This window comes from Lagopus muta, chromosome 1 (genome assembly GCF_023343835.1).
Source record: "Lagopus muta isolate bLagMut1 chromosome 1, bLagMut1 primary, whole genome shotgun sequence".
Lineage (NCBI taxonomy): Eukaryota > Metazoa > Chordata > Aves > Galliformes > Phasianidae > Lagopus > Lagopus muta.
In genome coordinates this window covers 13,487,333-13,513,410 of record NC_064433.1, presented here as the reverse complement: position 1 = coordinate 13,513,410, position 26,078 = coordinate 13,487,333, and the positions used below count along the sequence as shown (strand labels likewise).

The 26,078-nt window shown below is 40.7% G+C and overlaps 1 protein-coding gene across 5 annotated transcripts in view; it reads left to right on the top strand.

Moving 5' to 3' along the window:
• The window catches only part of SRPK2 (SRSF protein kinase 2), a 134,115-nt gene that overhangs the window by 103,524 nt on the left and 4,513 nt on the right, over positions 1 to 26,078 (top strand). For 2 of the 5 annotated variants that reach the window (XM_048942491.1, XM_048942509.1), the window contains 8 exons: positions 2,733 to 2,898; positions 4,921 to 4,946; positions 6,419 to 6,665; positions 7,226 to 7,714; positions 11,789 to 11,889; positions 11,990 to 12,097; positions 22,416 to 22,485; positions 23,716 to 23,808. In XM_048942491.1, coding sequence (XP_048798448.1) covers positions 2,733 to 2,898; positions 4,921 to 4,946; positions 6,419 to 6,665; positions 7,226 to 7,714; positions 11,789 to 11,889; positions 11,990 to 12,097; positions 22,416 to 22,485; positions 23,716 to 23,808 — 1,300 coding nt within the window. The other 3 variants (XM_048942521.1, XM_048942499.1, XM_048942512.1) reach the window with 3 other exon arrangements.

Sequence of the window (26,078 nt, the reverse complement as noted above, 5' to 3'; positions counted from 1 at the left end):
TTTTGGATGGAAGCTGGAAACTTCTGAACACAGCTTCATGTGGTCTTGCCTGTAACCTTGCAAAGGAGAATTTTGAAGTGTGGCGTTCAGGGATGGTAACCAAAACCCAGTGAGAAGTGGGGTTAGCAAGGAGCTGCCTTAGGAATGGAATTATATGGGAAGCACAATGGAGAGGTTTTGAAGAACATGTTCTCCTTCCAGATGCAATCAGAAAACCGGTGCCACGCGTGTTCTAAAAGTTTATTTGTAAAACTTGAATATGAAACAGTTCAGTTATTGCAGTGGTGCTCAGCAAAATAAACTATTTTGTTTCAAAAAGTATTATAGCTGAATGCTATAATGAAAAAGAATTTTTTTATATTACAATTGGGAATTTTTTTCCCACTTCTTTAGTATTTTTGAGCATTGGGGCGAAATTAAGGGTTAGTTTAAAATGCAGCTGAGAGCTGAGTTTCTTAATAAGAACCTCATACTCATTTCAATTTTAAGCAGTACTTCTTCCCTTGGGGCAGAGCTATATGAAATGTCATGCAAGAGATGCCTCTGTAGAATTGAAAAAAGGGTTGGTTGCCACAGTTTCTTTTGTGTAATGAAGGCAGAAGTTAGAAGTGTGCGTTTACTTAATTCTAGGATCCTCATTTTGAGTTCTGAAATACATAGCATCAGTCTGTTTTAAAGGAATCATCTTCTGAAACTATTTACTAAAGCCAGCATTGTGTTACTGAAGCAATGAAAATTTTCACTTTTGCTTTTCACCTGTGGTACAGCAAGTAGTCTGTTTAATGTGTCAGTGTGATGTAGCTCCCTGAATGCAAAAGGAAGAAAAGAAAAGGGATTCTTAATTAGATACTGCAAACGATGATGGTATTTCTTGATGTGAAACTAACCATGTGACTTTTACAGGGGAGGAAATACCGTTTTGTAATTTGCATTTGCAGTAACAGGCCCTATTCTGATTTTTCAGAGCTGCAATACATGGTGCATGTAATTTTATTTTCAGTGGAGAAATAAATAAAAAGGAGAATTGTTTTCCCCGTTGTCCATCATCTCAGACTATGATGCAAAAAAGTACATACAGCGTGCATTTAATTACTGGTATGGTGGTATAGTACACTTGCAGGTTTTAGGATAAAGCAGTCTGATCTATGTTTTAGGATTGCTAAGAGCATCATTTCTCATTATAAAATCCTAGTGGTCCTTGTGGTAAGTCAGTGTGCTCCAGAATTTTTTATTTTGGCCTCAGTTTACACATATTTAATTGTTATTGTCATCTATAGTGATGGAAGGAAGAGGTTACTGAGATCAATCTTTGTGTTCCTATTGCTAAGGGGGTCTTTTCTAGATTTTCCAGCCTCTCACTAATAGCCAGTCTTCCTTTCAGATTTCTCAATTTGTGATACACTGTATGTTATTTTTATTGACTTGGCACATACTCAAGTGTATGTTGGATTTGCAAGAAAAATCCAGATTATAAAGAACACAGCAGTTTTTAGATGCACCATTCACACTGATTTTGAGCCTTACTCAAGTGAACACGCAGCTTTTACGTGCTCATGATAGAAGGCTTTTCAGAAGGTTGCTATCTGGGGCTAGCTCCAGAAGAGAAGGCAGGGCAAAGCATTTGAGATATTTCTAGGGTGCATTACCCTCAGTGTAAACATCAAACACATGCAACTGCTGTTCTCTTATCTGAGCTCCCAGGCATGCAGGATGAACGTGCCAGTCTGGTACTAGCTCAGTACTGAGTGGTGGGCTGATGTCTTTGTATTCTGTTACTACTATTTAGAACCAAGATCTTTGTTTTTAAGGCTCACCCTTGCCAGTTATGTTTTCAAGGATCATCAGAGCGCGGAAGTTAGCCATGTGCTAGTTTACTTATAAAATACCTAGAATGGCACTGTTCCTGTAGTTGAAGCTCAGGAGTCTGGTGGTCTATTTCTTGCTGTACAACATTCTATAAGAATTGAAAGAAATGTTTTAAGTGGGGTCACCTAGGTTTCGGTTTCTTTGTTTTTCTTGCTGATGTATTTTTTACAGTATTTATGAAGCTTACTATAGCAATAGTTTGGTTTTTTTACCCCCTTTCATTACCCTGTACTAATTAATTGAGGTAATTGACATTCCACAGTTTATACCTAAGTCTCACCTAACATACTTCTAAAACCACACCAGCTGTTGTATTTCTGTGCTAGTCAGAATCAGAGAAAGCTTTGTCATTATGTTTTTATTTTAGTCCCAGAAGACATTTTCAAGAATTTGGATATGCAGGTTTCATATGAGCTTGCCAAATTCAGTCTGCAAAGAATATGAAGGACTAGAGGAAAAATGCAAGTAACAAGTACAGGTAGACAGTTCTGTGTGTGACATCTTGGTCATGTTAAAAGCTGAATTACTGTTGCAGTTGTAAGGCAAATTGCAGTTAGCATTTCACCCGCTGTTTCCCTTATTGCCTTCTTTTCCAAAGGAAGATCTGTCGAGTTTTTTTACACGTGTGCAAACCAGCTGAAGAATGGTTGGGAATTGAAAGTCTGAGATCAGGTTGCTGTCATTGAAACAGTTGAGCCTGCCAGTGTCTAACTTGTCAATGTCTCTAGAACTGGGTTTATGAGCTAAGTATACTAGGCCACGTATGGACGGTAGGCAATAGGTTGAACTTCTTTTTCTATACTAATAAGCACATTTAGCTTGTTCTGGCTTACAGGAAACAAAAATAAAATTCCTTTTTCAATTAGGTTCTTCAAGGTCTGGATTATCTACACAGCAAGTGCAAGATCATTCATACGGATATTAAGCCAGAAAACATTCTGATGTGTGTGGACGATGCCTACGTTCGTAGAATGGCTGCTGAAGCTACTGAATGGCAGAAAGCTGGAGCTCCTCCTCCTTCTGGCTCAGCAGGTATGACAGTGTGTTTAAATGCAATGTAGTAAATTACTGTAAATTAATCTGTAAATTAATGCTAGCAATGTTTTATTTAATGCATATGAACATTTTAAATCACAGTCACAAAGTGGCCAGGGTTGGAAGGGACCTCAAGGATCATGAATCTCCAACCCCCCTGCCACATGCAGGGCTGCCCAGCCTGGTCTAGTAAATCGCATGTAAAAGAAAAGTATGTCCACTGAACTCTTATTCATATTCTGGAGAGCTAAAAAGGAAATGTTTTCTTCTCAGTTTTTCATGTTCAGGTTTTTGGAGTGCCTGCAGATTTATTGGAACACAGTCCCACCCTGCAAGCTGCAATGACTTGCATCTTTAATACTGGCAGTAATTAATAGTCACATCTAACTTTTGTGTCTGGTTCTATTACAGTATCATCAGTGTTCTTTTGAAATTATCTGTCTTTTCACCAGTTGTAACTTATTCTCAAGATGTAGCAACAAGTCTTGCAGTCCATAGCTTTTCATTCTTGCAAACAGCATTTACTGTACTTGAATGAATACACAAGAAGCCCTTCTTCCCAGCACTGCACGTGAAATATTTTGTTAAGCTTGCCAAGATCTTAGATGGGAACTGCACGTTTTACGTTTAGGTAGGAGGAACCAAAGGGAAGGAGCTTACAGCTATCAGTGAAGACATGCCAGAAGAAAATACGGCTTTTTGAGAGATTTTCTGTGCATGGTCACTGTTTTATTTTGTAGTCCAGCAAATCAGCTACAGGCAGTGGAGAGACAAAGCATTTGAAGCTTTTGTAATGTTACCAGAAAAAATATATTATGGATTAAATTTATAGAGATATAGTACAAATACCTACTATATCAGGAGCAATCGTTGTGGCCTAAATCATAGATATTTCCATGGTGGAACGTTCTTTCCAGACTCTGCATTTCCTAAAGCTCTTTCTTTTCAACATCATTTTTTGGACTCGGTATATGAGTATGAGTTTTTCTTTGTTGAGCTAACAATGATTGTGGTGTTTTACAGTATTATTTATGTTGACATGCAGAATCTTATAAATTGTTAGTATACTGTGTTGAATTTTACATAATGGGGAATCATACTGCTAAAGGCTGTATGTTGCCTGTGTGGGAAGCAGACTTGACATTGCTTCCTGACATTAAAATAAACGTTATGGAAAGTATTGATGGAATTCTTATCACTCTTTGTTCTTGGCAATTTGCAGTTACATATGTGGCATTCCACACAGGGACTGAAGATGTGTTTTTGTTACAGCATTTTAAGAATAGGTTCTGCATACTTGCATTTTTTAGAGGTGATGATAGTCAGATTTAAGAACCTTTGAGACAGCGCTGCCCTTTCAGGGACACAAATGCAGTTTTCTGCACCTGTGGTGGTGGTGATGGTGATGGTGTTTCTATGTGTGGCATTTTGTTGTTGTTGTTACTGTTCTGTGCATTTTCACAGTGACTTGTAATTGCAGCAATCATTGATGGTGTCTGTCTGGGACATGCGTAGGAAGGGGTGCATGCTGGAGATGCTTTCCCTGGTGTAGTGCTGTTTGCCATAGGCAATTCTTCATGCTTGCAGTCCTATCAGAGTACTCCACTTCAAAAGGAAGCGTGAATATCTGACTTTTCTGCTCAGTCCAACACAACAGTCACCTGCGTTGATACTGCCTGAACTATTTAAAATCTGCCTGCCTCTGATCAGTCAGCTGACTGCATGCATTTCATCTGTGACATCTCTGAAGTCAGTTGAAGTTTTCTGTCTACTCACGACTGTTTTGGAGTCCTCTATCTGAATTTGATCAACTCTCCACTGGCCACAACAGAGAGAACAGAAATTAATGATAAATCCTTCTAATTCCAGACAGTCTAATGGAGACACTGTATGATTTCAGACAGGAGGCATTTGTGAAGAGTTAAAATGCTGGTTGAAAATAAGATTTTAAATCATTGCTTTATCACTTGTAGTTATTCCTGCAAAAATGTATATTGACTTTTTTTTTTTTCTTTGCAGTGAGTACAGCTCCACAGCAAAAGCCTGTAAGTATTGTTATATAATTCAGATCAACTATCTTACTTCCTGTGTTTCTGGAGGTATTTGTAATTATTAGACTGTTAGTAGTATTAATACTTTTTTAAAGCTTCCTTTGAATGACACTTTTATGTTTCAAAGAACATTTTTCTTTCAATGTCTTTGGCCTGACCAGTTTTAAACACCAGTTTTAATGCAAATTCTAAGAGAATTTCTGATGGAAGTTCTCTTAGAAATACTGTAGCTATACCAAAGAAAGTTAAGCATGGCCACTGTAATCTCTCATGGAATTATCCGTTCATTTTTATCCTGATGGGAATGCATGCATGCACCAAATATCATGCATTGCAGATAGCTGCAGAAGTTCAGTGCCTTAATCAGCAAGCTCTGAAAAGGTAGGTTTTTTTCATGAGGTCTTAAATATCTTTTTGCCATTTGCTAGTAGAAGAACCTCTGATAGCAGAGCTGTTTAGTAGTTGAACCTACTAAGGCTGAACCTACTTTCTGCATTCAGAATCTGTATATAGTTTAAGTATGCATACAACATGAATGGAAGTTAGAATTAACTGTCTGGTTTTGATTGTCATGTAACTTGTTTTGAAGGTGATGGCGTTTATGGACAAACCTTTGAGAAAAGAATGTTTCTCATTGTTTATTGCACTTCATTTTTGAACTGTTTGAGGATATTTATTATGGTATTATTGTGGTATCTGTACAATGAATGAAGATTGGATTAAGCTAATTTACCTACTAGTAAAATTAGAAGTCAGAATTCAATTAAAATATAATAAATTGTTTCAGCCTTAGCAAGAATCTGGTTTTTTTTTTTTTCCTTTGTTGTTAGACCTGGATTTTTTAATCCTTATGTTATATAAAATGCAAAATGTTTAATGATCACCATCTGTTCTTTGTGAATCATATGTTTTGGACCAAAAATAATGAAACTGCTTTCTTTTCACAGGGAAATAACTGAACAGCAAAGGACTTATTTCAAATTCTTTAGTATTTTCAGTCTTTTTGAATTTCTTATGCAATTTTTCTCAGCATATTTTTGATGAGCCTTACCTGCATGGTACAGAGAGAGAATTGGTGTATATAGTCTATATGCAGATAAATAGGTATGATAGCAGAACATCTTCCACATACAATAGTATCGTCTGCTGATCTAGATTAAAATTACTGTTCTGGTTTAGGTTATAGGAATTTTATAGTGTCATCTCAGTTGTATTTTGTTCTTGGGTCTAATACACAGCAATGCAAAAGCATATACGAGCATCTAAGATTTTATAGTTTCATTTGATACACATAACCCGAGGTTGTACTTCATTTGAAGTAAAGTAGAATCAACAGTCTATTTACTATATTAATTACTACCCAGTACTTCCAAATAAAAAAGAGCCATACTGCATGCTTTTGGTGTAAGATGCCTTGAGGAGAATTGTTCAGGGTTTTGTTTGGTTTGTTTTTATTACTATTTCAGGTTGGGAAAATATCCAAAAACAAAAAGAAAAAAATGAAGAAAAAACAGAAGAGGCAAGCAGAGCTGTTAGAAAAACGCCTGCAGGAAATAGAAGAACTGGAGCGAGAAGCCGAAAGGAAAAAAATAGAAGAAAATGTAACCTCAGCTGTACCATCAAATGAACAAGAAGATGAGTACCACCCAGAGGTGAAACTAAAAACAGCTGATCTCGAAGAGGTCGTAGATGAAGAAACTGGAAATGATGATGGTTAGTGTCATCTGCTTTTATTGACCTTGAACTACTGTTTCAGAAGGGAAAGTAGTTGCAGCTTACTCACAACATTTTGTGTTAAAATTCTTTTTTAACTTAGGTGGTTCGGAGCATAGTTGTTAAGGTCCAACTCCTTTCTTGTTTCTGTTGCTTTCTTATAAACTATCTCAGTTTTGATGGAATTTTTATGCGTGTTTTTGTTCTACTCAAGCTATAAATATTCCTATCTCTATGGTGAATCCCTGTTTGACATTGACTGAGTTAAGGATTTGTAGCTCTTGCTTTCAAAACTGTTTATAGATTTCATGCATAACATTCTTCTCTTGCATTGTTTCCTCAGTTACACTATCCTGAACCACTTTCCGTTGCTATTTTTTTTCTTCCAACAACCCTGTTAGTCCCCTTTCTTACCCTAACTTAGATTTTAAAGTCTCTGAATGTTCCTTCTGCGCTGTGTTGGAAGTCAAGTACTTACTGAAGAGTTCATTTGTGAATGTTTGGTTTTGAGATGGTATGTTGATGTGTGATCTAATATGTTGCTTGTTAAAATTTTTCAGGTGAAACAGAAGATCAGGATGAAAAAGAAGACACAGAGAAAGAAAACACTGAAAAAGATGATGATGTTGAGCAGGAACTTGTCAGCAATGACCCTACAGACCCTAAGTGGATAGAATCACCTAAAACAAATGGCCATATTGTGAATGGCCCATTTCTATTGGAACAACAGATCGAAGATGAAGATGACGAAGAGGAAGAATGTCCAAATGCAGAAGAATATAATCTCGATGAGCCAAATGCAAAAAGTGATTACTCTTATAGCAGCTCTTATGAACAGTTTAATGGTGAATTGCCAAATGGACGTCATAAAATTCCTGAGTCGCAGTTCTCTGAATTTTCAGCTTCAGTGTTCTCTGGGGCTCTAGAGTCTGTAGCTTGTGGTTCTGCTGTTTCTGAAGGATCAACTGTAACAGAAAGAGAGGAAAGCAGCCCATCTTATGACAGGAGCAGAACGGTTTCAGCTTCAAGCACTGGGGATTTGCCAAAAAGTAAGTATTACTCTTGCTGGCATGTGCCATCCATGCCTGAAGTCTCTCAGAGTTGTAGGTGATGCCTTACTGTAGAATGAGTACTGGAATTAAACCTTATGTATGTTTTATCTTTGTTCAGTGATGTTTGTATGCAAATGCCATGGTTTTTTTTCACTTGAAAATTCAGTTCCAAGTCTTTTGAGTAGGCTGTCACATGCATTTTTCAGTAGCATTTCGGTAATAGAGGAGGATTCTATTGCACCATTTCCTTTACTTTGAGAAGTAGAACTAGAATTCTGTGATGTTGCCTTTACTTCACTTTTAGCTGAAGTTTTAAATATTTTCACTTTCTGAGTTAGTGCCAAACCTGCTTATGTTCTGGCCTGCTCCCTGCTTGACTATGAAGGGTGCCTACTGTAAAAACGGTGCCCACGTGCCAGCCTCTAAAGACTGCTCCTCTGCAGTGTGCAGATTGCTCCCAAATCCTTGCTTTCCTAGGCGCTGCCCAGACTTGGGCATAAAATGGGATATGAGGTCAGATTAGTCATAGTAGGAGAGGGTCACAGCTGCAACTCAGGACTGAGAACCACTTTTTTCATTGCTCACTGATTTAATCTTGGCTTTGCCTGCAGTGAACATTTTACTCATTGACTATTACATCATCTGAATGCAAAATCTCAGTCATGATTATTTAAAATTTGCTGTTTTATCTTTGAAGAGTTATAGAAAAAAAGCAAAGCTGATGTCTAGAAATGAACAGGAGACTTTTGGGTTACTTTGGTCCCAAAACGTTCTGGTTAACATTGACCTCCTATAACCAAGTTTCAAGGAGGAGCACATGTGTTCGTTTTTAATGACTTCACAAAATGTAAGATAAAGAATTGTTTGAATCGATGCGAGTCTTTTGCTAGTACCATGGGCATTGATTACATTAAAAAAAATAAAAGGAGAGAGGATCAAATGAGTAGAATAGAATAGGTTATGTTAAGAGACAATTGTAATAATGTCCTTAAAGGCAGTCAAAGCATGCTCTAAGTAAATTGGATGCCTCTTCATGCATTCCAGCCTAAGAGTTTGATCAATGCAGCTTGGAACACAAAACAAAAGCTACCTTGTTCTGTTAAAATAAATCTACCGTCTTAAACTTTAAGAGGAAAGTAAAACTGTTTTTTTTTTATGCTTTAGAACTTGTTTTAAAGTGTATTAAATAAATTACTGTTATAAAATATTTGCATTAACAGGTCATCTACACAGGAAAGAGAGAAAGAAGGTGATATATGAAAGTATGCTTTATTCACATACACTTAAGGCCAGAGGTGTTGTGAGATTGTTTAACCTGGCTTCCTTTTAACGTCAGGATTTTTGCCATTGAATTAAATAGCTCCCATAGGTTTTATTTATGGTGTCATTGGCTAAAGTATAAATGCATGAGTTTCAGCTTCAATAGGGAAAATATTGAAAGACTAAATCTGTAAGCAAACAGAAGAAAATGAGGTGGTTCAAGAGAAAATCAGAGAGCCTGCGTGAATGTCGTCCTGGATGAAGTTACTGGATTTAAACACAGCTGTATTGAAAAATACAGTAGAGTGTATTTCCTCATTTTTAGAGCTTTGAAGAGTGTTTCACACAGTTTATTATAGAATCTATAGAAGGTAATCTGCAAATAGACAGGAAATATGCAATAAAATACAATTGAGTAGAGCGGAATTTCTGCAAGATGTCAAGATTCAAGCTAATAAGTCTTCCAGTCCATCTTCTTATATTCTGTTCTCCCGTAAACAGTGGCTTCTTAATGCTTTGTAGCCTCTTAGAATCATATATCCATAGAATATCCCAAGGGAAGGGTCCTGCAGGGATTATGGAGTCCAGCTCCTGGCTCCACGCAGCACCGCCCAAAATTCAAACCCTGTGTTTGTCTGAGAGCAGTGTCCAAATGCTCCTTGAACTCCAGCAGCTCAGCGCTGTGCCCACAGCCCATTAAGCTAAATTAGAATGAAGAAAGGTATGTCAGTTGCAGGCCATTCAGTATTCAAGTGGTGCTACTTTTTCCATTTTATCTTTAGTGCTCTTTTCATGTATGGATGCAGACTTCCTTTGCTTGTCTCCATATAGTCATTGCTGTACATTCTTATGTAATATGGTCTCACTAGTGTACTGGCTGATCTGCATTCAGTGGGTGAGCAACTACTTTTTGTCAAGTTTTTACCTTTATTTAATTCTTTCTCAAGTGTATACTGTGTGTGACCAAACGCTCCTAGGGACAGATTTATTAATTTCATCATGACTTTCCTCCTCATTCTAGTGTTTGAATGTTTACTAAGTATATTGTCATGGTGTGACTGTGAGAAGAGGAGGTGTTATTTCTCAGTTTTACAGAACTAGGGCACTTAGAAGTGAAAATTAGAAATGCTCACTAAGTTTGCCCTCAGGTTTAGTACCATAGGATGCTTTTTAAGAGTACTTGCTAAGAAGTACAGCTTTTTTGACTTCACAGTCAGTTGTGAATTATCAGTATTTGTCAAAATCAGAATCCGAGGTGTCTCATTCATCTCTCAGAAAATACAGGACATAAACTCACTGAGTTCATGAGAAAAACACAAGGATGTAGGCACTTGCCTGTTAACCTTTGCCTGTTCCCTGTGTTAATGGGAGGTTGCAAAATCCTTTCTAATGTTATTTTCAGATGCCTTACTAATGAGGCCTTTTTTTCCCTCTTCATTCTCCTGCTTGATTTACTGCAGTCCTTCACCTTCAACAAGATGTATGGGAAGGATTTATTTCAGCAATAGCAAGGCTACTGAACTGACTCTTGTTATTTTATGAATAAAGCATGGGTTTGTGTTTCAAAAAATTAGACCGTGCTATGCTGCTTGGTCTTAAGGGAAGACTTTAAGTAGTTCCTGTCTTTTCAGGGCTGGAATGCAGCTTTAATGCTCTCTCAGTGTGTTTTACTTTTATGCTCTGTTTTGGTGCTTTTTTTAAACTCGAGTCTTGCGCTCAATTGCAGCTCTTTTAGAGGACTGTTTTGTTGAGGTCACTGCCTGTTGTACCTTCTGCCATTTAGTGCTTTCTTTTCTTCCCTGGTAAGCTCTGCCATTTTCTTTTCCAGATGGACATTATTTAGTGATTGCCCATTTGCACTTGCTGTCCCAGTGGTTCAAGATCTGAATCTCATTTCAGTCATTCCTAACTCATACCGCTAGACTTCTTCTCTTTTTCCTCCTTGTCTCATATGTAATGCATTTTCTTCTTGTAATTTACTTATGCAAGTTTAACTGATCATTATATCCCCATTGGATTCCCAGATGCCTTTCAGATCTGGCATCTCTTTCGTGTCTCACCATCAGTTTCTGGTTGAGCTTTTGTAGCTTTGAGATGAAGAAAGTGATGGTTCCTCTGCTTTGTCTTACTTGTGATACTTGGTTCTTCCACATTTAAGACAACCTGCTTTCTTTCCCACACGTATTAGGAGTCAGCAGGTGGTATGTAAAAATACAAAAAAAAAAAAAAAGAAGCAGGAGTCCTCAAGCATTGTATGTTGGAATCTGCACTGTGCCAGGAGAATATAAGGATTGCTGGATTAATTGCATCGCAGTTTTGCAATTTTACTTTGAGTCACGTTCAGTGCAAATAGATCCTTCAGAGAACTTTGATTCAAAGGTGAATTATCTGTGAAATGGTAACAGTCTCCCAGGCTCTGAAATCAGCCACGTTTGATCATTCCTTATCCAGCAGGGCAGATCGAAAAACAACAACAACAGCAGCCAAACTTCATGTACCTTAACCAAGAATGGAAGTGACGGATTCGTTTTCTCAACCAAACTGTTCAAAGAATTTCTTTCATGTGGAGTTTGAGTTTTAGCATTTTTTGTCATAGAACATGCTTTATTTTTTACTTAGCTACTAAGCCACATATTCTAATAATAGGTATATGGCAGTTGTTAACAATGTGCTTGGTATTTGTGAGGATGTTTAGAAATCAAGGTAAGAAATCTGTTTATGTTGCTTTAATTTCTCCTAATGTTCAACAAAGTCACTTATGGAGAATGAGTAGCATGTTCTGAATACTCTTCTGCTTTTTGTTTGTGTTAGCAAAAACTCGTGCTGCTGACTTACTGGTGAATCCACTGGACCCAAGAAATGCAGATAAAATTAGAGTTAAAATTGCTGACCTGGGAAATGCCTGCTGGGTGGTAAGTGTAACTCCATCAATTCGACTCTCTAGTCTTCACTATTTAGAACAGGCCTCTTTCTTGCTCATTTTTGCCATTAATGTGATTCTTTCTGTTTTAGCATAAGCACTTCACAGAAGACATCCAGACAAGACAATATAGATCCATAGAGGTTTTAATAGGAGCAGGTTACAGTACACCTGCTGATATCTGGAGTACAGCGTGTATGGTAAGAACTATACAATATGTATACAATAAGTATTTTTCAAGAACAAAATCCTGAAAATAGTCATTTTCTGAGGGAAGGAATCTGATGAGGATGGTTCTGATATTTTGACACAAATGTAATACTATAAATTATAAACTATCAGATAGCACCTGATCATTGATCTCTTTTATTTCAGTATTTTAAGCACCTTTAATCAACAGGAAGTATTTTGGAGAAATGTTCTAGTTTTCATTTCAGGCATTTTAAACTGGCAATTAAAAATATGTAAGCTTGAAGGGAAAGACGGGTATATTTTAAATGTCAGAATCTAATTGAAATTGTATGACTGCATATTTTGTCCCAGTCTTAGACTATGCAATCCTGCCCTGTTTCCTTTTCCTTGCATAAAGTAATGAAAGCCTGAAATACTTCAAATTTTGCCAACTTCAGTGGAAGCATTCAACAGGTAGGTTTGCAGATCACAGCTTTAGACTACTCTTGAAGGGAAGGAATTTATTCTATTGGAAAAAAATATGTGGAAATGTTCTGTTCAATCTGTTTTAACATGGTAAAACTGAAGTGATGTATTTTTTAAAAGCTTCAGAGTGTAGGAAGAATGAAAGCCTAATTGTTGCTCCTTCTGAAATGTTGATTCTGTTTGCAGTCTCACTTTCAGGACAAGTAAGCTGCATGCATTTTCTCATTAAAGATAGATTTGGAAGTACATTTAGAAGTACCTTTGTCTATTTAAAAAGTGAAAACTTATTCAAGTCATTATATTTTACAAATACATGTCTGAAACGAGTAAGTGTGTGATGAGGAGAACACTTAAATACTAGACACAGTTTGCAGGCGTGGGTGATGAAAAGAATTGCAGAACTCAGAGAGGAGGAGGACTGAAAGGAACATAAAATCCTACAGATGTTATAAGCTCAGCAAGCCATGTGTTGGAAGTAACTAACTATAAGTAAATCTGCAAGTATGTATTCTCTGGAGTTCAGCACTAGTTTTTGTTTTAGTAGATGGAGAAGAGCATCCATTTCTAAATTTACTCTTCCGTTTTGAGGCAGAATGCAGAATTTTGCTGTTACATTGAAAACAAAGCATAGAAGGTCTTCCCCAGTTTTGATCCTGAATTCTTTATTTATTCTTCCCATATTTAACTGTAAGAGTACTATGGAAACTTTTCATTCCTTACATCTGATATTTTGCTAAGTTCTATTCTACTCGATACCTTGTTACAGTATTGAATGCTCTGTATTACTGTGCAGTCCTAAAGGTTGCACTGGTTCATCCTACATCCTGCTAATGATACTCGGTGGGAGTTGTAAAATACTTTCTTGTTCCTTTTAAATAGAGAAAATGGCTTCTGAAGGGTGGGATCTGTGACATGATATATGAGTTCTTATACTGCAAGGTCTTTTACCTGATTTTAAGTATTTGTAGCAACCAGATGGGTTTTGAAAACACTGTATGGTATAAGGGGAGATGAAGAACGTGCAAGGAAATATTGGGCTCATCCTACCCCTTCCATTTGCATTCACTTTCATGTTACATAAGCTCTATTGCTTTCTTCATGCAAATCCTTTTTAAGCTCAAGAAAATGAACCCAAAACCTAAAGAATCCCTCCCACTGATGGTGTCTTAATTCAGATTCATAATTATTAATGAAATTTCATTATTTTCATGGGAAAAAAATAATTCTGCTTTTTTTTATATATATGTAAGGCTTAAATATAGTAAAGCATTTGAGACAGAAATCATGGAGTTCTCTTTGTCTTTGGCTACAGACATTGTATTTTTGCCCTTAAAAACAGTAGAAATACTGAAATCTTACATCACTGACATACAACTGTTGAATGCAGTTGTCTTCACTGTACAAGTGCAGTCGTGTAAAAGATAAAGATCACCTCAAAAATTCAGTTTAGAAACTCCTCAGGATCTGCTTTCATTCCTGTGTGGTTAGGAAATGGGTCACGGCAGTGTAAGTGCTCATCCTGTAGCAGAGGAAGCACCGTGGGAGGTCGGTATTAACTGTGCAGACCTTAATAGTCTTTCTGCAGAGAGTTTTTGACAGATTAAAAGCCAGAGGAACATGGCTGGTGTGGAAACGCAAACTCTTGATTAACTTATCTAGGCCATTTTTGGAAGTCGTGATTTGATTCTCTCCAGTCCCTAAAGCATCCAAGAACTGAGGTTCTGAAGCGCTGTGATGCCATGACAGTCTCACTTGCTTCCTCAGGTTTGGATTCTTTGTTGTACTTGGGTGTGATTCAGAAAACAGCCTTCTAGGTTTCTTTGCTCGTTTCCATATTTATGCCAGTTTATCCTGTAGTGTTTACACCTATGTTTTCAAAGGGGACTGTCTGCTGAAGCTGGAGGCGTTGTTTATTTTGCTCTGACTGACTGAAAATACAGCTCAGGTATTCTGTGAGCTGTGCTAAGACAGGTTCAGTGGAGAGGAAGGTGATTCTCCACCTCCTTGAATTCTTGCTTTGCATATATGACAGGTCCAGTGTTATTAAGAACAGTTTTGATGTCTGTCCTCTGTAAAATGAGTGATTCAGCAGTATTGCTGTTATTTTATTCTCTGCAAGCATCCATCCTATTTTACTTCATATGTATACATATATATATAAAAAATATGAAATATGATATCACTGAGCACACATAATGTCTGCCAACTCACCCCTGTGCTAACTGCATTCAGTATTTTCCCTTAATTGCTTTAAAGAAGGGAGGAGGGGCGGGTTGCTAAGGGCTAGCAATATGTTAACAAGAGGCTGTGAATTTGAGCTTGTATTCAGGGTAATTCCTCTAATAATACCTCCCTGTCAGAATAGTATTGAATGCTTGTCCGGAAGGGATGACATTTGGCTTTGCACTGGGAGGTGTGATACAATTACAGATCCTGTCCTTCGTTCTCATAGTGGTTTTGATATTGAATAAGCTTTCTTGTCTCAATTTATCTATTGAATGCTAACACACACCTTGCAGAAGTCTGTGCCTAATATGCGTGTATGAAGTAAGGTGAACGCAAAGTAAGACAGTATTTGAGCAAAGATGAGACATTAGGCTTTTAAAACAGTTGTTCAAAACTCTGAATCGTTGTTCTCTGAGCCTGAACAGAAAGTTGAAAATATTTTTGTCTCACAAGGACAGAATTGCATGGTAATGTGTCTGATAGATGTTTGCGTATCCAGGACCCTCAAATCAGAGATTTCTGACCATTGTCCTCACAGAGACCGATCCAGGTGAGCTCCTCACTCCTGTGTCTGCGTAGCTCTTTTTGACAGAAGACTTCCTGCTTCAAAGCCATGGGCAGGTTGTTCAAATTCCACAGCACGGCTACCAAACCCTCCTGGAAGGGCTGCTTCCCGAGCGGTCAGAGCACTGCACCAGTACAACTCATGCATGAAGACTGCTTGCCTTGCAGAATAGAAGGGGATTTGCCATCTGCTATATATTCATTAGCGTGTTGGATACTCTGTTGAAAACACCTCGAGCTTTTCCTCTTGGTTTGTAGATTTTGTGAAGGACTATCTGAAGTGCATCGGGACCAGGCTTCACATGGTGTCTTAACTTGATTTTGTGCTTTATGCTTTATTTCAGCCTGAGGTCTTTCCTTACCTTTTGCTTGTTAATGAAACAACCCCTTTCATTGGGATTAGCATTGATTATGCGAGTAGAACTACTGGCTTCTGTGTTGACTTGTACCTAAGGCACAAAGAATTATTGTCAAACACAGAGGTGTACCACAGACTCTGCAGCAAACTCTGTTTTTTCTAATGCCATCTGTTGAGTGGTTTTATTTGCTCTTTAGTAACAAGCATGAGGATGATGATGATGTTTTTAACAAAAGCCTCAAATTACGGTGCCCTGAGCATGCAAAGGGTCTGTGTTTATGTGTGCACAGCTTCTTTCACAATGCCCCCCTTAATCTGGCTGTTAGGACATGGTACGTTGTGTCTGCATGGAGTGCTGTCCTTGGCTGAGCTCTGCTCATATGGGTTGGCTTCATTGAGCCACCAACTCCATGATTTTGGTGCAGCATCCTAAGAGAGAGCGGAATTGTAGCATTTGTGTTATCTTTAGTGTGAATATGGTCAGAGATTGTCATCGGGATTAATTGTGCTGGAAATCTACATAAGAAGAGTCATGTAAGGACTCTACCTACCTGAATACCTTATGATGTAACTGAAGCAAGGTAAGAGAAGGAGAAATAACTCAGCACTAAAAACCCTGTAGTTCCCTTTCTTTTGGTGTTATGTCAGTGAATAAGCAGCGCTGTGAGCCTGCAGCCTGTGGGCTGAATCTTCTAAATTTAGATGATTCACCGCGGCCCAGTTCTTGTACCCCAAACAAGAAAAGTACATTTTGAAACCTGATTTAGGGAAGGAAGGAAGGAAGGTATTCTCAGGCCAGTACCAGTCCTCTGCTCAGCTAATATGAATTTTAGAGTCCTAAGAAAAGAAAAAGGGAAAAGTGCAGGATGATGAGCAGCTTTGGAGGCTTAGAATCACTGCACGCGTGATGTGCTGTGGAGCTAATGGAGTTAGGTGCCAGTGGGGTTTTCAGGGCTGTGGCAGACAAGTTGGTTACTTGTTCTCTGCTCAGCAAAAAATGATAAAAATGTAACGGAATTTTTTTTCCACTTTGATGGACTGGGCCTGAATGATTGTTACAGCCATGTGCTGGACATCAGCACGTTTTGCAAAGGAAATTGCATGGTGCCCTTCTTCACCAGCATGGCCTACTTACGTGGGATGCAGAACTGCTTTCATCCAAAGTGAGACACTGGGAATCTCTCCTCACAGTATATTCTGCAAAATCCTGCGTCCCCTCGCTGTACTAAATCCTATTTTAATTATGCCAACAAGGAAGAAGTACATTTCTCATTTTCACCCCCCAAAAAGGATGAGGTCTGGAGCCAGGAGTGCCTTTGGCTGAATTGAAACTGCCCCTGGATCAGGCTGAATTTCTGCATTTGCTTTATTGAGAGGGTCACTTTCTGCAGAGCATAAACTGAAGAGAGACACTGAATGATTTAGCATTTCCTGAATCTCAAAAGCCATGGAACAGAGCACTCCACTGCTGCTGCCAAGAATTGCTGGCAGGATGAGGGAGCTAGCATTGGCTGAGGGCATCCCTTCGTATTGCTCCTGGAAACGACTGCAAGCACTGTGATTCCACTGTTTATTTTTTTTTTATTTGGACTGGAGGCAGGAAAAGCACCTGAAAGGATGAGTGTCATCATCTGACTTCTGTTGCTCGTTATGTACAGCCTTGTTTTAGCTGCGGGGAGATGACTGTATCGCAAGCTAGAACATTAACAAGACAATATGTTTCTAAAACACGTCTGAGCTGGCTTCCTGGTGAGTTGTGGTTCCTGAAATATCTTGTTTTTAAAATGAGAAGCAGCTAATAGGTCATAGTTGTAGATGGGCAGGAAGTCAGAGAAGGAGAGAATTGTACTTGCTGTTTTTTCTATCCAAAGAGAATACAAATGATTAAAGGAAATACTACCAGGATGAGATGAAGAAGAGGGCAGGCAAACAGCTTTCATAATAAGAGAGAATGCTATTACAGCTTGTGGTACCAGGCAAGCAAGCTTACAGGTTTGTTGTTTTTTTTGTGAGCCATTCTATTCATATGAGAGAGCTCTGAGGACAGAAGGAAGAAGGAGCAGAGCATGATATGAAGCAAGCTTGTGATGTTACATGTAAATGCTTGTTGTTCAGCCCCTTGCTTAATTCTTTGTATCGTGCCCTGTGACGTGGAGAGAGCTGTGCTTACCTGCTCTTTGTGTTGTGTTGTCAGCAGGAGGAATCAGCCGTGTCATCGCAGGGCCACAAGTACCGCTGCAGCCACGATGTGTGAGCAGCGCAGTGCCGTAGGCGTGATGGCATGTGCGGTCTGCACAGAAGCAGAAACATGGAAAACAAGAAATGCCAGAGATAAGAAAAGCTTCAAGTCACTATGCACATATTTTTCAGTAGGCAGATACAGTACAAAATGCTGTTATTAATCACTGTACACCCTTTTGCTTTGAAGGTGGTGGGTGGACAACCTGAAACATTCAGAAGAAAGTGGTTTTTCAAAGGAACTGAGTTTCCAGAGCAGCCACTCAGCATTTGCATGATTCTGAGACTGGAGTTTTATCAAAGAACAGAAAACTATTTCCTATTTAAGCATCCCTTGCATGTCTGTGTTTTGTGTGTCTGGCCTTTCTTACCAAGCAGCAACCGTGCAAAATCCCTTTTATATTTTTTCACTGCCTGGATATTCAGAGTAAGATGTTCATGGGAGAGCAAACTGTTATCTGGTGTGCTTGTCTCACTTGTTGCTCTTTTTTTTTTGTTCTGTTTTGTTTTGTTTCCATGCTCTCACATACCTGTGGAAGAGCATTTTTAAATCTAAGCCTGTTTTTAAAGCAGCAAGTCTTCTCATTCACAGCTCTTCATTTCGGCTGAAACTCTGTCCAAGAGCTGGATCTTGTCTGACGAAATCATAATCCTGGCCTGTAGTTTGTTGTCCTTTTTCAGCTGGGGCTTCATAAGAGGAATTCAGGGAGCCTGATGAAAGCCAAGTGAATTATTCTTTTAGTTCTCTCCCAGACTTCTTTCCCGAGGCATGCAGCCATTTTCAATCACCAGATTGAGTACACAGCTGTCATACACTGAAAATGTAGCTATTTCCAATTGTGTGATTAGACACGGATCCATAATGTACGATAGCAGTGCCAACAATTCAGTATTGTGGTGGCTTCATATACAGCCACATGGCAGGGAAGGAATGGCAGCCTCTCCAGAGCCTACAAAAGCAGCAGGGTGACCATTTATCTGAAATGTTCTCCATCTGCAGATGGTGAGAAACAGTCTAGACTGTTTCCCCGTGATAACCTTAGAAAAGTGGCGAGTAGCAGTTGCCAATGCAGTCAGCAAGGAGGGCTGATTGCCTTGGGCTTTTGTGCCATATGTTAAGTGTGCTTTGTCTCATTTGTTATCTACATATAATAGTTGCAGTGCTGATTTCTGTTGAGGTAAATGTCAACATTAAGAAAAAAAGGATGATAATTCAAAGTTTTGAGTTTTTGTCAGAAAACGTAGTATTAAAAAATGAATATTTTGAAAAGGAAAGTAATTACATTAGTACGGCTAGCTTGCATTTGCAGGACCATAGAAATGATAGGCATATTGTGTTTGGAAGGGACCTCCTGAGGTTCAGTGGTCTGCTTGGCTCCTGCTTGAACCATGCTGAATGTCAAGGCTACATCAGGTTGTTCAGAGCCTCATCCCATTGCGTGTCACGTACCTGGCCAGGTGGCATTTCCACAGCCTTTCTAGGCAGCCCATCCCAGTGCACCACCAGTTTCTTCATAGGACTTCTTCCTTCTGTCCTGTTGGAATTTCCCATATTGCCACCTGTTTCTATTCCCTGTTGTCCTTTCACTGTACCTTTCTTTTCAATCATTGCCTTTCAGGAAATGGAGTACAAGTAAATCCCCCGTTTGCCTTCCATCTCAGAGGTTTTCCCCTGATCTTTCTGGATTCTCTCCTGTGCTGGTGTTCCCAGGCTGGTCACAGGTCTCCAGATGTGGGTGTGAGTGCTGAGAAGAGGGGAATAATCCCTTCTGCCCTGTGCTGGTAATGTGCTTGTTACTGCAGCACTGCACATGCTCAGCCTGCAGCATTCCCTGAGTGCTCTGCCGTCCTCAGCTCTTCTTACCATCTGCCAGGTCTCTGGGTCCTGATTGTATCACAGATTGACACCCAGTTATGAATTGGGTGGTTCTCTGTACCTGCCGTTGGATGTAAAGTACTGAAAAGTGCTCAGTGCCTACAGAGCACCTGAGTTCTGCCAGAGGCAGGGTCCTGAATCCCAGCTGCTCTTTGGGTGGCACTTATCAGTGATTGCACGCACTGCTGGGTGCACCCACTGTGGACATGAGCTTAAAAAGGGGAACTCTGGCTGTTATCACCCAGAGGTTTCGTTTTCCTTTCAGCTGTTTACCTGCTTGTCAACATGCTTTTCATGCTGACTCTGTTTTGGTTACTTTATGGTAAAAACCTCAGTCAAGGATTTATTGTCCTTTAAAGGAAGTCTTGGGAATGCCATCTATCGTATGTTAACTGGCTGTTGCCCTGCAGGGCTCTAGGAACCTATTGCCCGCTGGTTCCAGATGTGAGGGGTTTTCCTGCACGAATGCTAGGAGTGTTGTTGGAGGTATTTATTGCAGCACCCAGAGGGCAAGGCTGTCTCTGGGCTGTCCCTGCGTGTCTGACTCAGGAGTTGTTATGGTTTTGGTGCAGAGGCCTGTAAGGAGGGTCACAAACTGAAATGTCTGAGGTTGCACCCATCCCGGGCATGGAGTCAAAGCTGTACAGCAACAGAGAGAGGGGAACAGCATCACAATTTTGAAAAGCTTTATTTTCTCTTCAGCAGGAGAGTGGTATAAATATCCTAAATCTGTGAGGGCTTGCAGCTCTCGTTAAATAGCATCTGATCTAAAATTCTGTGTGCTGCTGTGGAATGCTTGCTTCTTATGCTTCTCTCTGAAAGGTTTTTACAGTTTTTCCAATTTAATCATTTTAATCCCACGCAGACATTTTGAGCTATTAATACTTCATTTTTGGGGACAGAAGCAGTATTCCTTTGCAGTTCACCTTTGTGACTAAATTCAGCTACATTTACATTGTTCTCTAGGAATCTGTGTTAAAGAGAGAGAAGTTTCTTAACGCCCTCAGAAATCAGCTCCTTCTGCATGTGTGCTGAGAAAGTTAGCTCTGGTTTTTACATGGATGTATTTCCCTTGGCTGCAGAGGGGGCACTTGTGGCTTCTCAGTCTCATCTTGAGAGAGTAACAATGTTGGGTTGGCCGTGTTGGGTTGACTGTGTGTAGCTCCTTGCTGTCCTAAAAATGTCTTCAGTTTAAATAGCTGATAATAATTTATGAAGTCTCTCAGTTTATTTTTTTTAAGCTGTAAAATAAAACTCCCAATCTTGAACTCGGAGTAGAATAAGAAAAAATATGAATGACTGTTTGTGAGTGGTAATGTGTTCAGAAATGAAAGACATCTGTAGGATCAACAAAAATGTCAGCAAAGGGTATTTTTGCTTTCTCAACCACTGTGTGAGATGGCACTGAATTGTTCTGGCTGTAGCCCACTTGGATCACTCTGCAGTTCACAGCTTGAAAAAGTCAAGTGCCCATAAGTAGGTTCAATTTACAGGTGATTCAACAACTCCAGATCATGGATTGGAACAGAAAAGTGTATATTTTCAGGAAACAAGTATTTTATAGTAAATGTTCTGACCAAGTGAAATTCCCTTATAAAGCTGTGCCAGCAAGCTCTGTCTGATTTTTGGAATGGTTTTGCTGGTCTTGGAGATGGAAAGCAGCTTGGTATTTACACCACCTGGAAAGAATTAGATTCCTGTGGCTGCCTGGGTAGTTGGTGAGCAGAAAGAGAATCGCTTGACAAATCAGGTCCATGTTTGTACACGAGTACAGGCTCCCATCAGTATTTTATTCCTTTGAGGCTTTTAATTCGCGTTACATCTGAAAGGAGAAACTCTGCTCATAAGTAGAAACGCTGCCCATCGGTTTTGTCTTGACCTGTTGCAGGGTTTGCATCCCATGGGAGCACCGCAGGGACCCAAAGGGATCGGTCTGTTCTGATTTCCTTCATCAGTGTGAGCCTTGGTGTTTTATTTACCCCACGATCGCAGTACTTACTTTGATGACTTCTGATTCATAAAAAACACGTTTTTAGAAACTGTTGTAGATTTAGAGTCAACAAGGAAGGTTACCCTGTTTGATAATTTGAAGTCATTAATTATAGTTAGAAATGAATTTTATTTCCTGTGCAGACATTTGTATTTCAGTCCTTGGCATTTTTATCTCTGACAGATAATTAGCCCTCAGGTACAAGCGTAGCTCCTTCCCCTCTGTTTAGAAGAACCTGTCTCACCTCTGTCGCTCGCATTTAACACAACTAAGGCCCAGGATGCTGGCTAGGCCGTGGTCCCGCGCTCCTTGCCCAGCTCCTCCATTCGCCCTGGCTGTGCAGGCAGACAGTGTTGGGCTGCACTGCTGGGGTGCTTGGTGCTGAGCGTGGGGCTCCCTCCAGAGCCCAGGTTCATGCTGTTCTCCATGGCAGGACCTGTGGTTCCCAGGTGAGTAGCCCTTGCAGAGCCTCAGGTCCCACTGCAGGCCTTTGGCTTGGAGCATTGGTTCCCTCTTTGTTCCGATCGATGTATTGCTGACGTTTTAAGATTAAAAGCTTTATTTCCAAAATACCCATTAAAATGTCTGTTATGTTATGTTATATTATAGGCATTTGAGCTAGCAACTGGAGATTATTTGTTCGAACCACATTCTGGTGAAGACTATTCCAGAGATGAAGGTATGAACCCTTTGAGATACTGTGTGTTTCTGTACATTTCCACCTTCTTCTTAAATTTCTAGCAAGCTTACAGTGGGCTTAATTTTTGTTGTTGAGTGAATTGTGCAACACATTGTTTTCAGAACATAAATACAATTTTTTTCTTTTTAGTTGTAAGTTCCATCAGTAGCAGTGGGTGGGCAAAAAGTCCCTTCTGCAGATATTCATCTACTTAGCAACTGCCTGAAGGAATTAAACTGCCCCTCTTGTAAGACTGCATTTGTGTGGAAACTTGACTGAGAATAACAACATCTTAGTTTAGAAAAGAAGCATAGAATTTGAACTCCGTAGCATTTTCTAAGATTGGCACTGGAATAATGTTTACATTGTGTATTTTTATCTGAATTAGACGACTACTAATTTTTTTTAAATGAGAATTAACTCCTGCTTCCATCTGTATACCTGTCCATTCTCATGCTTGTTTGCTTGTAAGTGCCCTTTGCAGTGGTAACGTGGGCATCATTCATTGTTCCTAAGTGCTACTAATGATGCCAGAGCTCTGCTGATCCTGGAAACCTCTGCATGGATTTGCTGCAAACATTGTTGATTTGAAACTATTTCTGATTTTTTACTAATTCCAGTTTCTTTCCTCTTCTTTTTATCCCATCCTTTCCCTGCCCCTTCCACTCCCGTATCCTTTTTTTTCTCTCCCTCATAGACCACATAGCACACATCATAGAGCTGCTAGGCAATATCCCAAGGCACTTTGCTCTATCTGGAAAATATTCTCGGGAATTCTTCAATCGCAGAGGTAGTACCTCTTCTTTTTGGCAGGTGCCGTGATGCAGACAGAAGTGGAATTGCTGCTGCTGCTGGTAGCACGTCCCGCTGAGGAGCGGTTTCTGAAATCGTGCAGCAATAATTCAGTTTGGAAAAGCAAAACATGCGGAAATCTGTGGCAAACTGATTTTTTATTGTACTTTTTTTAAACCAAAACCTCCTGACAAAAAACTGTTGGCTACCTCTTAAAGTATGCAGCAGAACTCGCTCGTGGCAGCCGATACTCAGCTGTGGTTCAGAGAAAGAGGTTTTGCTGAAAGCATCTTTCCGAACAACCACGGGGCGCCGCGTGTGTCTTTTTGCCAGGCTCAATCTATTTCTGTCTGTACCGGGCCGTGTTAGTGTGTGCATGCACCGTACTGATTAAACTGTTGTATGTTTCTGTTTTGCTGGCAATGTTCTCCAATGCAGACCACATAGCTTTGATCATTGAACTGCTGGGAAAAATCCCTCGAAAATACGCTATGTTGGGGAAATATTCCAAGGAGTTTTTCACCAAAAAAGGTAACGGTATTTATGCAACACTAATTTAAAGCATAATACTATCCAAAAGGAGAGTGTGTGCATTTATGGGTACTGGAGACATATTCCACTTAATGGAGAGCTCTTCTTTGGAAATTATTCTGGTGTGAGCTTGATTTTTCAAGAAAGTGAAAATTTGCAGTACTCGTTTCAGTATTTCATTTAAAATTGTTTTGGGACATACTCAGCAACATGTGAGCGTTACAAATGTCTGTGCGAGTCTGTCGTCAGATGTCCATGTAAATGTCAGCTGTGCACAGCTGTGAGCTGCTGGAGCAGAGCCGTGCCCTCCTTCGGTGTGTGCTGCTGGCACCCGCTGACACGCAGGGAGGGCAGCAGGCTGCAGGCACGGGGTGTGCGAGAGGGCAGCGCTCCAGAGTGGGGCACGGGGAGCTCCTCTGCATCCTCCTCTGCAGGAGGGTGGATGAGGACAGAGCGCTGCGGCCGCTCCGTGCTCTCGCTGTGAGCGCCTCCACTGCTGTGGGCCGTAGCTGAGCTGTGTGTCGCTGCACGCAGGAACAGAATTTTAACCCAACAAACATGCTGGCCTGTTAGCGCCCGGTACTTGACCAGGCTGCTCTGAAAGACATGCTTCTTACCCGGGAGGGCTTGTCCATTCTCCGTGTGTTCTTCCCTTCCTTTCCCTGTCAAGTGCTGGGGTAGCACCACGGCCTGCCCTGCCAGCACTGGGCCACGAGGCCGTGTGGGGCCGGGGGGGCACAGGAGCTGCGTGTGGCAGCTGCTGGGCTGCTACTGTGGGCCTGTGGGGGTAATGAAGGCAGAGTGGCAGTGGCTGCCTTAATGGGGAGCCTGAAAGCCCAGGACGTCAGTGTGGAGGAGAGGGGGCTGCTGGGTTTTTACAGAGCAGTGGTAGCAGTGGAAAAGCTGGGAACAGCTGTTGTACAGCAGGGTGAGTGCCAGGGAAATGCGGCTGTGGGCATACAGCAGCACTTCCCACCTGTGGGCAATGAGTTTGAAGAGCTGCTGCTACCTGGGACAGGCAAATCAAGGACAGAGGGTCCAGGAATGTGCAAAACAGTGAAATAATGGGGCAGGAACGGACCCCCCAGCATCCCCAGTGTGGAACTTGAGTGATCATTTAAAGTCTGGACCGCACAGAGATTGTTGTTACTGCATCCCATCTTCTTAAGAGCTTCTACAGCCTTCACAGAACTTCTGGGAGGAAGCTCCCATCTGTGGTGCACGTGCTGCCCAAGCACACTGGTCCCAGGTTCGTCGGTGTTCTGAATTCAACCCCCATATTACAAAATAAGAGGAGTATGCAAAGGGCATGACCTCAGGTGTCATGGTGACAGCCACCCAACACCAGCATCCCAGTGTGCAGTGATGTGCATTTTGTGCCATCGGAGCATGGAAAGAAGAATATACAGGAGTGCTCAGGGGAGAATACCTGTGGCAGATGCACTTTGTTCACAAAGTGGATGGCGACGTTGGATTTCCAGGCCTTCTGATGTGTTCGGGTTTTTCCTTGAGAATATAGTGCCTAAAACAACGTAATTTAAATACAAGGATGAAGACGGGCTTTTTTCTTTATTTTTTTGGTGTGATGCAGTATTACTCATGAGACACTGCTACTGGAACCATCCCCATGTGAACTGCCAGAGGACACTCTGCTCTCCCTCCTCTGTCTCAGTCCCCTCCTTCCCTACTAGACAGAAAAAAGAAGGAGGGCACTGACACGCCGTGGGCCGCACATCCCACTTTCTGTTGCCGTAGCAGTCTTCTCTTTCTCTTGCCAGGGATTGACCATTTGCAGTCTTACTGAGTTGGAGCCTTTATGACAGTGCCTGGAGAGCTGCTTTTCAGGTGGCACCATGAGGAGAGCCTTCTGCTGTGCTGAGGTGGCAGACATGCCCTGCTGGGCACGTGGCACTGCCAAGCGGTTGGCTCAGGCTCCCAGAAGCAGGCTGGGGGTATGGCTGTCTTTGGCTGCCCTAGAACTTCCATGACCACAGGGATGTAGGCGGACTCAGAGCCGACATCATATTGCCCATGATGGGCAGCAGGTTGCAGGCGGCTGATTTCAGCTGCTGACAGTAATCAGTTTGCCAGACCGCTCTGCTTAAAATAGTGTGACTTGCGTGCCCTATGCAGGATGACACAGCACGTCTGTGAGACTGTGGATGAGTTGTGTTCAGCCTCCAGTGCTGGCTGAGAACCCACTGGCAGCCCCAGCAGTTTGTGGAAGGTGCAGAATCGTGATGAGGGTAAAAGTGCCCACAGAGCTGTTT